Below are 14428 nucleotides of genomic sequence, written 5' to 3'. Positions count from 1 at the left end.
CACACCTTCAAGAATTTCTAACTCCAAAACTAATGTTCCCTGTGACAATAGATTTTGCACATGATAAAATTAATCAATATGAAACACTTAACAAAACTGTCAAATTGAAAATGGGGCATTTGGTGAGTTGAGGTGGAATGACTTGTGCAAAAACATTCCTACTGTGTGGCTTCATTGGCAGCATTACAGAATTGGAAGCAAATTGCATAGCACATGAGTTAACTGCTGTCACTGCACAGGTTGCGGCACATTTTCTTCAACATTTCCGTCTCAGGTGGATGCATTAAGACTCCACGGCGTTGAAAACAATGATGATGAACTCAGTGGGCTTGGCTGAGCCCTGCTGGATAAATGGGAGTGGCGTTGGCACAGTTAACGCCGGCAGCCAGTGAGCGCAAGATTTGTAATCTTTGTCACAGAGCTGCTGTGCCATTGGCTTCTACAGGGGAAGCTCCAGCCACAGAGTCTGAGAGGCGACTGAAGCTTGGGGAAGGTCCCGGGTCTGACTCTCCACGATGAGCCGGACTCACAGCCGCCTGCTGCGCAAAGCTGCCGTCTGATCACCGGTGGCGCATCTGCAGCCCCGTTTGGTGACATTTTATTTTGCTTTTTAACCCTTTTTTTTCTTAGTCGCCGACGCGCCTCTTGAAGGACGAATGACACCGGCTCACCTCATGATTTCATTCCCCTAAAAGCTCCTGCGAGAGGCACAACAGTTTCCTCATGGCGTCTCCGCAACAGTCCAGAATTCAGTCGTATCTGGAGAGGAATAAAATCGGACCCCTGTTTGAGGTGAGTGCACGGAGAGCAACTCTGAACTTACTGGCACCACTGCGTAAAAATCCCCTTTTTAAATATTTTTTATTTAGAGTTGGAGCCAAATGACGAGCGCGAATCTGCAGTGTGGATTTTTACTCTCACACCTCGTGTATTATAGATGTTTAAAGCGTTTATCTTCGTGCACCTTCCCTCTACACTCCGTTTTATACCAGTCCAGAATCCTACAGAGGAACATGTTCTGCTGCCCTCACACCTCCATGCTGTGCCTCTCTCATAATGATTTGCATTTCAGCAGAAGCTGGTGCAGCCCTGTGCGCTCTGCCACTGCCCCACTGTTCCAGTTTGGGGAAGTTAGAAGCTCTTCAGTTGTAATTCGGATTGCACAGCAGGCTTGGCATTACTATGCGTTCTGCTACAGAGCTGAACTAAACTGCCAGGCTCGCTGTGTGCTTTTCTTGTCAGTCAGGGGATCTACAATGTGTTCTCACCAGGGGTGCCACTCAGGGGAGAGCATGACTTCATCTTTTGTTTGCAGTTGGATTAATTGGGGAAAGCAGGATTGCACAGGTGAGAGGCGCAATCAGAGTAAAGACAGATAGTAGAACACCCAGCTGAAGTGTGTTATCATGAGCTGACAGTGAAGAACTGGACTGTGTTGCCGCCGTGAGATGCAAGCAGGAATCCAGTAGGATGACTGTGTACATTTACATTCACATGATGTGTTTCCCGGCGTTGCTGACGTGTCACTCCTGCTCCTCAGCTGGATGTGGATCAGCGACCCACACAAACACCAGGCGCATGTAAAGCATCTGGAAGAGCCGGTTTAGTTTCAGCACCGTGGACAGAGACTCATGCCTAACATGAGAGAAGACAGCAGGTCTAGTGAGGCCGAAAGCAGTCAGCGAGGCTCAACGGCACAATAATAGGCCTCTGTGTGCTCTTTCTGTTTGTTTTTCCTCCCTCTGTCTTCCACCCGTCCCCCCCCACACTCCCACTCTCCTCCCCTGCTTCTGTTCTCCCCCTCAGTTGCTCTCGTCTGTGCTTCTTTCTCTTCATTTCTGTCTCTCAGTGCAATTAAACTGTGTCTTCTTTATGTGACAATCGAAGATGATTAAAGCCAAGTGTACCTTGTGACTTAAAGGCTCGCGGTGCTGATCAAAAACTCATTTGTTCCAAACATCACTGAGCTTACGTAGTTCGTCTTTTGTATGCAGTGTGTTCTTCTGTTACCAAACAGACTTCATTATTATTATTATTATTATTGTGACCACCAGGGATCATTGCTGAGTGGTTCACAGTGTTCAGACTTTGAATGGTGTATTGTCAGGCTGCGTTGTGCCATCTATTTTATTTTCATTGGAAACTGACAGCAGTAAGAAAGAGATATCGTAAGAAGAGGATATATGAAAACTCCTGGGTCTGTCACTCTCCTCATGAGAAAATGATGTCGCTGCTACTCTGCTGCTGCGCTTGAAAAACCCTGGCCCGTTTCATTGTTGTCCCAAAGAAAATTCATTCATGCGCATTCAGTTGTGAAGAAACAAGTTATTTTTTTATGATTAGAAGAATTCTGAGGGGAGGCTGGAATTCTCCTTGTAATTTCCTTTTTGGTCAGACAGAGAATTTGGCTCAACAGAAGCAATAATACAGCTGTTCTGCTGTGCTGCTTGTAGTCCCTCCTCGGTTATGGTTTTAACCCCCCAAAGACTCATCTCTGTGTGTCAGAGTTACAAGGTTTTATCCCACAAAAAGAATCCCTTTCTGGCTCAGAATGGATTAGATGTAACCCTACACCGTTGCTTCCTCTAAAATGCATGGATGTACGTAGCACTCCTCCCCGCTCACTGACTCACCTACAACTCTGCTCAGATACTATAAAACTACTTTGTACTCCACAATCAAAAGTATTTCTGTAAATCAGCCAGCAGCCAATTACGAAGAAGTGTAATGATACTGACAGCCAGCTCCACAACCTGATAGAACTGGTTCTTTAGGTTTGTTACATATGAAACCCCCTGGAAATCTGGATCCATGTTTTCACGAATGTTAAGTCATGGCTTCAATCACTAGTTTCACTCGTAATGTGTCTTCCAGCATATAAAAAGTGCCATATGAACGTGTTAACGTGGTGAAAAAATACACTGGAGGGGGTCTTTTAACCAAAAAGAGCTCCCTGATAGTTTGACAGTCGTTCAGATGTGATTATAACACTGACATTTAAATGCGTCAGTTCACATAACACAAGACATCCTCCAATTACACCAGCACAGTGTGGGAATATTCTCATCCATTTTAGCAAAGCTAATCATGAAACGAGATGTTTCAAGACAAATTCGGGATTTCGGGTATGTATGTAAAGGCGACTTGAGTTTGCTTGTTGCACAGATGTAGCCAAACCAGCATAATGACCAGCAACAGTAATGAAATGGCAGTAATCGATAATTCCTACAATTAAGGATCAGTGGCAATGACTGCACAGTATTACAGTAGCACCAGACTGAGAGTTTCTACCATAAATGACTTGATTCCTACAGAAAAATAAGTAAATTGTCTACTCTATCATTCACATTCCTCTTTGATTAAAAGTAGGATGGTTATTTTCTTTGCTGATTAACCTGTCTGTTATTTTCTTGCTTAATAGATTAGTTGTTTGGTCTAAAAATATCAGGAACATGTAGATTAGTTTTTCCTACAATCCAGACTGATGTCTTATTCTGGCCACAGACAAAAAGATACTCATTCAATTGTCTTCTAAGAATAAAGAAACAGGAAAACATTCAAATTTAACAAGCTGGAATCAGAAGATTGTGAATTTTATTGTATTTTTGTTTACTGAAAACAGTATTCAAGCCAGGGCTGCTCAGTGGCGTAGTGATTAGCACTTTCGCCTTGCAGCAAGAAGATCCCTGGTTCGAATCCCGGGGTGGGCCTGGGATCTTTCTGCATGGAGTTTGCATGTTCTCCCTGAGCATGCGTGGGTTTTCTCTGGGTACTCCGGCTTCCTCCCACAGTCCAAAAACATGCTGAGGTTAATTGAGTACTCTAAATTGTCCGTAGGTGTGAATGCGAGTGTGATTGTTCGTCTGTGTATGTGGCCCTGCGACAGACTGGCGACCTGTCCTGGGTGTCCCCTGCCTTCGCCCGAGTCAGCTGAGATAGGCTCCAGCACCCCCCGCGACCCTAATGAGAATAAAGCGGTGTATAGAGGATGGATGGATGGAGTATTCAAGCCAACTGAATTACTGTCATAGTTGATAATTATTCGATTAATCGTAGCACTATTTACAAAGCTGTCTCAGAACTTTGGTGAAAGATCTGTGAAAACATATTTGTTGAGGAGCCTTTACAAACACAAGGTTGTAATGTACGTCAGAGATGTCCTTTTTCTCTGAGAGTCCTCCAACAGTATTGCTGCATATGTCTAGAAGTCTTTCCTCCCTTCTTTAGCTCTCTAATCTGTCCAGATTACCACCCTGGGCTTTCTTACTTTGTCTTGTGTATAAATCACCCCAATATAATCCAGTTTTTTGTTTTAATTTACCCCCAACTCACCTTAATTGTCCCCCAAACTGCAAAGCCCCCCGCTCCTTTCTCGTCCCCTACACACAGCTGCAGCACTAAACAGTGAGTGGGGGTTCATTTACTCATACTGATGAGACACAGCTTATGATTTGCCAGAGAATTGATTTTTTTTCCCCCTAGCTAATGAAACGGTTGCTTTGCAGAGATAGCAAGCTGAGTCAACACAGACGGAATATTCTCCAAAAAGTCAAGCAGCCTTTCATAATAATTGAAATAATTGGAGCACAACTTATTGTGAAATAGTTTTGGTAAATTGATATTCCTTTGAAACACCTGCTCTTTTCCAATCACCTAAGCGTTTCAGTGACATTTCACATTTGGCATGAAGACTTCTAGACAGCGTCGGTGTTAAAGGTCGCGTGTTTAAGTTCGGCTGTTCTACTCTGCGTGGCACTCAGTAAAGAGATGCTGCAGCAGAAGAGCTCTGATTTCCTGGCATTTGTCAACACGTCGCTTCAACTGTTTGAAAGAAACGGTGTAATTCTTTAATCTTTGTTTCATCAAAGGGGATCTGCAGGATCTATCCGCAAGCCTCTGACATTTAAACTTGTGTAATAGGACCAGTAGGTGTAAAATGGAGCAGTCTCTGCCTTTATCAGCAGACAGTGTAAAGCCCGCTCTCATGTTCCTCCCTGCTGTGATCCGTCAATCATATCTTAGGCGATATAATGGTTCTGTTGGAACCGTGAACTGATGGATCGTGTAACTGTAGCCCGGCTCAAAAAAAATGTCACTGTGTTGAACTTGGTTTGGTGTAACCGTCAGATGTTGAATTGTAACACTGTTCTGTGAAAGAATTGGTGTCATTTTTATGGCAAAGTCTGACTTTCTCCTTTAGTGGATTTAATAGCTTGAATCTTATAATATCTCTTATTAACTGAGTATTGGCTTTAGCTCAGGGCTTGTTATGATTACTTCCTCATATTAATGAGGTACTGATGAAAATGATGCACATTTAATTAAACAGATCAAGTTTAGTGCTTGGAAGCTTGCACAGATGTGAATGTAAAACACTGATGCTCATAAAACATAAATACATCAATAATCCATTTCATTACTTTGCACTTTTCTGTCGTTTAATTGCCCACTTTCATAGTTCAAACGAGGCTTTTCACAGCTTCTGTTTACCTTAACATCCAAGGATGATCTCAATTATGTGCATACAGTGAGAGCTGCAGGTTTGAAATCGATAAAAGGAGGAAAAAAATAGCACTGATGTTGAATCTGCATGTGGTTTCAGCCGCTACCTCGGGTTTATGTGTAGGAATTTAAATCAGTAAGCTGCTCAGTTTCTACTAGCAGTCCTGCTTCTTATAGTAAAGTTAAATGACTTTGCTTCTCCCTATAGATTTCTCTGAACTGTATACTCATTCACGTGGAAAAGCTCCATTCTAACTTGCTCAGCTGTGTAGTTGTGCTAATGTGCCGTGCCGATGGTATCAGTAGTACAGCCTTGCAGTGCTGTAAAGAGGTCAGGCAAGACTCGGAGACACGCACACACTCTGCATGGCTTATCGATCCGCTCCTTTAAGAGGGAATTTATTGGACTTGGTGGGATAGGGTTTAGGTAATTTTCACCTGCGCTTGTCACAGAATGCTGGCTGTCTTTAGTCGTATTATTTCTCTATGCGCGTAACTTGTTGGCCAATGTGAGAATTCATTGTAATTCCAGTTCAAGCAAAATAGAAGAAAATCTATGGAATGTGTCACAGATAACAAACATCAGGCTGTGAAACGTACACAGACGATTTAGCACGAGGAAACTGGTGTTATTACATTTACAAATACACCTGGAAACATTTCTCTTTGACAGGGTTACTTTGTCACTGACATACCTCCCACGCTTTGGGAAACAGGAGTCGAGTAATTTTATATCAGCGGTAGATTGCTTTGTTATTTCATATGTTAATGATTCCACTTCAGTCTACTATTCAAAGCAGAATATCTATGAAATAAGGCCAGTGTTTGCAGCGTGCATGTAAATACTGGCCACTTAATATACAGTCTAGTATGAGAAGTGAGAAGCTTTTTTTTCAAACTTCAGAGGCGGCTCATTACCTCTGATCTTCAACATTAAGTATATTGTAGCTTTTTTTTTTGTCCTGGTTTCTCCCATCAGTAGCATAGTAAAGTTCTCAGCACAGACATGCTCGCTCTAATTTTGATTTTGTGAAGGCATGTTATAAAAGTCAGTTTCAATTTGGAATAAAATGATTTGCAATTTCCCCTGGCAATTTACTGTGGCACCATGTGAAAATTGAAACAACGCTTTTCACTCTCGATGTCTCTGGGTGGTCGGGGAAAACACGAGAATTCACATTTACAAATTAACGCCGAGGAGAGAAACACTTCGGGATTGGTTCAGTTCCCTCTGTCACACTGACATCGACCTAATCAAATCAATTAGAACATGTTTGTGGTTTTCATTTTCTAGCTTATTATTACTATTATTTTTTTTAGTCTTAAGGTTTCTAATCGGCAGGTGTGTGGTTGTGCATGTGTTAATGCAGCTTCCCTTTAGGCACAGTTAGTGAAATTACTTCAAGACAGGCAGCTGATCACACAGCCTGAGGCCAGGTTGGTCCTTAGGGAGTACCGGAAGGGGCGAAGAGGAATGGCAAAGGATATTTGGGATATTTTGGAGATCAGGCAGTGGGCCGATGAGTGAAGTCCAATATGAGGAAGATTTAGAGTGTGCATCGTGAGGTGGGGGCAGCGAGTTTGTTTCGTAATTGTGAGACTACGATAAACAGAAAGAGAAGGGGAGAGAGTCCAGTGGCTTCGGTGCATGCTAATAAAGTTATCATGTCCACTTACAGCTCAAGGATCCTGATGGCTGACTGCTGTGAGTAACTGATAGTCCTGCTGGTTGTGTGGGAGAGCTGGTCATGTGCTAGACAAGGCCTTGACAGTTACTCTATATCTGTTCAGCTGGTGACTAATGTGTGTCTGCACATATGCACTCGTGTGGGTATTTTTGAAATTCACCAAAAAATTGTACATTTAAGGGGCAGATTCGCTTAAAATTGTCCCTTCAGTTATTGATTAACCCCTTGCAAATACTCTTTGTGTGTTAACCCCTTAGTCCCTAGGTGCCTCAAAAACAGGCTCAGGGATTAAAAGGTTAAACTTACATATTCAGAAGTCTTTTCCATGGAAATAGTCCCTTTCTGTAATGTAATGGCTTCTAATTGTTGCTTTCTTTAAAATGTGCGGATCTACAAAGTCCCTGCCTCTTTATTCACCCACCCCGTTGTTATTTGTAGCATCTCGAGCACACCAGCTCACCTACGATGCTACTCTACCTTACACAATGGCAAGTTATAGTATTAGAGCAATTCAGCCATAAGTGTTTGAAACAGAAACTGATTCTGAGGAATAAAAAATGATGTGCAAAGTTCCATCTCAGAAGATGGCAGGATTGGTTTCTTAGTTCTGTTTCTAAGTGCTTCAGTAGAAGCTTTTCTCTGTCTACTTCTTGAAACGGTTTTTTTTTTTTCATTCAGAAGGTCACTTCTAGCTGATTGATGGTGAGTCAGATGTGTAAATTCTCATCCCCCTAATCCCACGGCTCAGCACCCGTTAATGACCCGGGACTCACATGCCTCGAGGTGTGAATGGTAGTGAAGCCTTCTGGTGAGGACTGCATTATAAGTACCTGATAAGTGGTGTTGTAGAACCCTTCTCCTGTTTAGAGACAGCCAGTTTAACATAAGTGGCTCCCTGAACTCTTCTCTAGAACCGTCTGTCTTCTCTGTCATAAATGTGAACATGTGTGTGGATTCTTAAGTCTTGTCCTGTGGAGCTGGTTCTCCTGTGATGTGCCAGATGCTTGTGGAGTTTAGAGTTTAGTCTCCCCTGTACATAGGTCTGTGCACTCCTTATCACATTGGACTGCATTAAAAACAGCTTGTCTTTCTGTGGTTTATCCTCAAGGTAAAACACCCAAATGCAAACTATATAATTTAAGGGTAAGAATGAATACCTGGAACTCCCTAACAGTTAATTAGAACTGAAGAACCTTCTTGGATCAGAAGGGCAGACATCGTCAATAACAGAAAAGTGAACTCTAGATGGAAGTGCTTAGGATTATATGACCGAGATGACTGAGAATCTACACAGATTTGAATTTGTAATTTATTGAATTGAATTGAATTTATTTATTTGATTGGGACGATGCAGTTTAACATACTTCCATTACTTAGCATGAATCTGATGTGCTGCACAGAGAGTTTATAGCAAATGCTAATTTCCAACTCTTGTCCCTAGATGGGCCTTTAAATATAAAAGTCAGAATATATAACATCATAAAATAACAGAAAAGTTTACAAAAGAACAATAAAATACATGTTCACATAAAAACAAATAATTACACAAACCAGTTCAAAATAAGTTAAAAAAAAAAACATGGCAAACTAAACTATGAAATCCCAGATATCTGAATCAATGTTTTAGAGACTAATCATTGGTATAATGCTGTTCCCACTCAGAAATGTTAAGACACTGACAAACTTTGGCTCCTTAGTTTGTTCACAATGTGTCTTCTAGCAAGCAAAAACACAATATGGATTCTGCTAACAAGGTAAAAGAGTTAATTCCTACTCAACTTTAAGGCAAGCGATGTTGGACAAATTCTACAGAACTTTACCTGTTGCGAGTTTGAAGCTTAGGCAATCAAATGGGGATGTTCCAAAGCTACATTTTCTGTTATGTTTTCTATCATCCGTCAAACCAAATATGATGACAGGAGATGGAAGATGATCTTGAGCCGTTTAGGACACTATTGGTGGTGGAGAAGAGCCTGCAGGTGAATGATGGAAACTCTCAGTTAAATCTGCTGGATCTTTGAGTGATGGTGACAGAGAAGTGGCAGAATTGGCATGATATTCAAAGAACAGAATCCAAGAGCCATTATGCTCGAGGAAAAATGATAGGTCAGATATGGTGATGCCAGATGTGCGACAGTAGGAACTTGGACTCACTGCTTGCAGTAGTGACGTAGATTAGAACTAGCAGAAATTAAATTGCAGAGGAGTAAAATCAAAATGTGAGAGGCATGCTCTTTTATTTAGCTGTGGACAAAGCTTCACTGAAAAATGCATTGAAAATTGTGCTGTTTAGTCAAACCGTCTCACATAAGTAAGACAAAATCAGCAAATAGCAGGCAGAACCAGACAATATAATGCAGTTTATACTCCCCCATTTATCATGAGATAGGAATAGGCCGTATTTCTGCTGCTGCAAAACAACAAAATAGAGCTGGAAGAAGGACTTGAGGCATTGCTGCAGGTAGGGCACAACAGTTGAGGGATGCATATCAGTAGAACAGATAAAAGCATCTCCTCTGCTGAGTATTTACTGGTGGTGCCAGCCTGATCAGGTGACATTGCCTCTCCCACGGTCTCCTCTTCCGCACGATCTCTTCTGTTCTTGTCTGCCTGCTCATTCAAGGTCTGGATCTCTTCCAGTGGCATCTCTCTCTGCTCGTCTTCGCCCCGTTTGGCTCATCGCATCGTTCTCTATTTTCCAGTAATGACCCCTTTCTGTGTACGAGGCACATTGGACAGACACATAGACATCACCTGAAACAACATGCGAGATGACTTCGTATTCCCATATTTTATTAACTGAGCGCAGGTAAATCAATTGCAGCCTCTAATACAGGTGACGGGGGCACGGAGCCCTCTGGGGAGTCCTGGAGGAGCCATGGCTATATTAACTTTTTTTTCTTTTGCACAAGGACAAGTCATGAAGAACAGACGCCAGGTTTTATAGCTGATCAGAGCCAAAGCTTCAGAGTTTATATAGCTTTGAGATCAGAATATACTGCAGGTGACACTGATTTACTTAGGCAAACATGAATATAAAGTGTGAACACACTGTATGTATTGCTTTAATATTCCTGTCTGTCCTCTTACATACATTATATGGACATATTTGTCTCATCTCAGTAGATATGCAGGCCGACTTGTGCTGAGTAAGTACTGTGTGCTGGTGGCTCAGTGTCTCCTCACATCCATATATCCATAACTCAAACAGTCCACCAGGAGTCTACAACAGCTAAGGGGGAAATTCATCAGCTTACAGGTTGAAAAAAGAAGAACAGTAAAGCTTAGGCAAAGTCGCTTAAATCACAGAGCTTGTGTAGCTGCATTAGCTTTGTCAGTATCAATTTTTTTTCAGCCAATCCTTTTTATTTATTACTACATTTGTGCACTTTTTTAAGATATCTCTTTTGATTCCCTCAAGGGAAATCTTTTTCTTCACAGAAATGAAAGTGTCTCGGGTCACAGATAGAAAAGAAGCTTTTGAGGTTGGAGATATTTGCTGTTCTGCTAAGGATACTTAAGCAAGGTGGATGTTTTCTGTCACAGGAGATTGAAGATTTGTCTTTACTTACCACCCTGTTACTTTCCCCTTTTTATGCCACTGAGAAACTGTCTCTCTCTGTCCTTCAAGCTGGCCACCCATGTATGACCTTCAGAACTTTCCACTTCCAATCTGAAGAGCTGGTTTAAGTTGCAGGCCGCATCAGTGAGAGTATCATGACTGTCATTGTCCCTGGAGGGAGTCCTTGAGAGCTTCCAAGGACACTGGTGTCTCTTGGCTGGCTGACAGCTTGTCAATTACCGCGACCAAACCGAACTTCCCGGGGCACGCAGATATCTCGTCCGACAACAGATCGGCACAGATATGGACTGCAAGTCTCAGCTGCACACGCCACCTGTTGGCCTGCTTACAGAACAACGGGGCAGAGACTGAAGCTGTCTCCTCTCTTTATCTCTGTCACGCATACACAAACATATAGAGATGCTGTTCTGCTGATGAAGTAAGTAGAAGCAAATTGCATTAAAGTTTATTCATATATAGAAAAGTCGACCCAAATTTGACACTACATGTTCATATAATTCCTGGCTAAGAAAACATGATTACTGTTCCAACATGTGCTTGTCAAGCAGGACTCGTGTTCTTTAAAGCATCTGATTACCATAGAAAGTGAAAATGTCAGACACGCTTAATTTTCTCAGCAATGTAATGTATGCATATCCACTGTGCAGATACAAGGATCTGCTCCTTACTGTCTGTATTCTTGCCTTTTTACGATGGTATTAGAGATGGTGAAGGACACAAAGGTACAAGGAGGCCTTAGGTCATTCAACAGCTTGTCACATTGGAAGCAAAACACTCTGTATGTATATGAAATCAATATATATTGGCACAAGAGTTTTTTTTTTTTTTTTTGCAGTACAGACGTGGGCAGAATGCAGATGCACCCACATGTGCTGCCATCCTCTAACACACCCCAGTGTCCATCCATCTGTCTTTGCAGCTTGCCATTGTTTACTTCATGCATCCAATTTATGCTTGTGGATCTGTGTGAATGCAATCATGAATATCAGCACTCAGCCATCAGCTGTTCAGAAAGAACTGCCTCCCTTTACCCGTTCACTGCAAAAACACTATTAAGACTTAAAATCCCTGAGGTAACACAATTCTCCTCGTTTTCTTCCTGTATAATCCATCAAACTGTAACCTCCACTTATAGACATCCTCTTGGTAGGTTAGTTAATTTACCCACAGGAGCTACTAAGCAGTAATTACAACTTTTACACAGAAGCGTCATTAGTGGCTTGAAAATGTGCAAATCCACTGCGGTGCTTTGTTAAACTTTGCCGTGTTTTCTCCCATTGTGCTTCTCAAAAATGACATTTTTTAAAAAGATAGTGATGCTTTTGTGCGATGATCTTGCAGACTACTTTAACTGTATCTCTTGCAGGTAGAGGAGGATTGCGGTTCCTACATTCTCTAGTTTGCAGAGAAACGTTTCGGCATGCTCCCCTGTTTGTCCATTGGCATGCTGTTTGCTGTTAGAGCTGCTGTAGACACAAGGGCCGGGCAGGAATGTCCCCCTGACCAATTACCTGATTAGCTTTCTGAGCACACAGAGCGCAGCCAAGGCTAGCCAGCTATAATACACACACACACACACGCACACACAGGCTGTCTCCCTGTGTCCCTGCCCACCTCCTGAAACACACACATATGCAGATACATAAGCATGTCCACAAGGGCAAACGCATCCCTGCCACCACAGCATACTCCTACACCATAGGTTGTTTAGTTACGCATTCAGTCAGCATGTATGCATTATGTCGTTGTCACACACACACACACACACACACACACACACACACACACACACACACACACACCCTCATTTTATCCATACATTACTGCCAATTCACTGCAGTCCACTAATGGCTTCTTTGCTTCACTGCAGTAGTCATCCTGAAGTCAGCCTCAGCTGCTCTGACTGGCTCATACTGGTCAAACAGAGTTCATTCTCAGAAAAATATCACGCCAGCACACACAAATCCACTCACAAAACCACACATATGCACCTTTTACTTCACCTATCAGCTTCAAAGGGGCTGTGATCCTTACAGCTCTAAAACGACAGATTTGTTTTTTGCGCATTCTGTGTTCAAAAATGCTTTCACCTTGTATTTCTCTGCGACAATGTATGTGTTCATATTCGTGAGAGGCAGGACGTGATTCATTAGGACATGATTCCCGACTTGACGCTGAATTCCCATCGTGCGTTTAAAGGATTTCAAATTAGCATGCAGAGTGAGGTATGGCCTCGACCCCTCAGCACCTGTTACTGTGACTTCCTGTGTGCTTTTCTTCTTTTCTACCTGCTGAAGTTCTTTTCTCGTTTTTTTGGCTGCTTTTCTCTACAGCCCTTTTCAGGCACAGTGTACGTGACATTGCTGGCTCGATCGATCCGTTAAAGTGACAGTGTTCGGTCATTCCTACGTAGGTCACTTTTACATGAATGTTCTTAGCAGCTTCACTGAGACGTGCATGTGAAAGTGACGTAGTGAGCAGCAGTATATGCAGTGTTCGTCATTCACAAGGCTGGGCAGTATATTAACCCTCATGTTGTCCTGCAGGTCAAAATTGACCCGTTTTAAAGTTTGAAAATGTGGAAAAATGTATATATTTTTACAGTGAAACTTCTGATGTCCACATTTTCAACATTTTTGGGAAATCTCTGAACATTTTTTGGTGGGAAAAAAGAAATCTTGAAAATATTTCTTGAGAACATTCACAAAAAAATCTACCAAAATCCAACTAAATTCGCTGGATTTTGGTAGATTTTTTTTGTGAATGTTCTTAAAGAAAATATTAGAAGTTCTACTGATATATATGAAATCATTTTTAGATATTTTTATTGTTTTTTTTTTAAGATTTTGTACTCATCTTTTGAAAAATATTTACAAGAATTTTCTTGCCATATTTGAGGGATTTTATTTAAAATAAAACTTTTAAGGAAAACTTTTGAAGAATTACTGGAATTTTCTTCCTGAAGGTTTTGCAAATTTTCTGTAATTTGGGGATTTATTTATTTATTTTTTGCTGAATTATTGGATTTTTTTTAGACAAGGAAACAATATTTTTTGGTGCCCATAAATGAGGACAACAGGAGGGTTAAGTGACATAACGCATCATGATCCACTGATAAAGCAAAGACTATCCACTATGATTTAACTGTATCTTACAAATTATGACTCGATGAGTGACACCTCACTTATCTGGTGAAGAAAAGTACACAGTGCGACTTGCCATTAGATCCTGAGTTATCCTGAGTGCATGTTGGTTGTAATTTACAATTACAGTAATTAATAAGGTTGCTATTGCTGTTCCACATACACAAGCACACACAGCTCTCTCTCTCTCTGTGTGTCTTTGGAGACACTCATATGGATGCTGCTGCTGTTTGTTGCGTGCTGATATTCAAAATCAGAGGAAATAATTCTATAAACAGCTGGAAGCAACAAAAGAAACTTTAGCTTCTGTTAGCATGTTGTCAAAACTTAGACTATGTTCATTGTTGGTGAATCTTATTGATTTTATCTCCTCTGTCTTCATCGCAGTAACTTTTAGTTTGTGGACATTTCAAATTTTAGTAGATGTGAAATCATAGAGCAAAGTGAATGAGAAAGGTGCTTTTAAATTGTGGCACACAAACTGTTTTTTGCTCTCTGTGTTGTTTTTGGAC

The 14428-nt window shown here is 41.5% G+C and overlaps 1 protein-coding gene across 3 annotated transcripts in view; it reads left to right on the top strand.

The window, feature by feature from the left end:
• Positions 1-276: 276 nt before the first annotated feature.
• Positions 277-14428, top strand: part of c20h8orf34 (chromosome 20 C8orf34 homolog) — a 63309-nt gene continuing 49157 nt past the window's right edge. Inside the window, exon 1 of one of the 3 annotated variants that reach the window (XM_051940415.1) lies at positions 277-792. In XM_051940415.1, coding sequence (XP_051796375.1) covers positions 724-792 — 69 coding nt within the window. In that variant the 5' untranslated portion in view covers positions 277-723. The remainder of the gene's footprint in view (positions 793-14428) is intronic. The other 2 variants (XM_022206483.2, XM_022206482.2) reach the window with 2 other exon arrangements.

Source organism: Acanthochromis polyacanthus, chromosome 20 (assembly GCF_021347895.1).
Source record: "Acanthochromis polyacanthus isolate Apoly-LR-REF ecotype Palm Island chromosome 20, KAUST_Apoly_ChrSc, whole genome shotgun sequence".
In the NCBI taxonomy this organism is placed as follows: domain Eukaryota; kingdom Metazoa; phylum Chordata; class Actinopteri; family Pomacentridae; genus Acanthochromis; species Acanthochromis polyacanthus.
The sequence above is the reverse complement of the archived record's forward strand: the minus strand, read 5'-3'. Positions and strand labels throughout refer to the sequence as shown.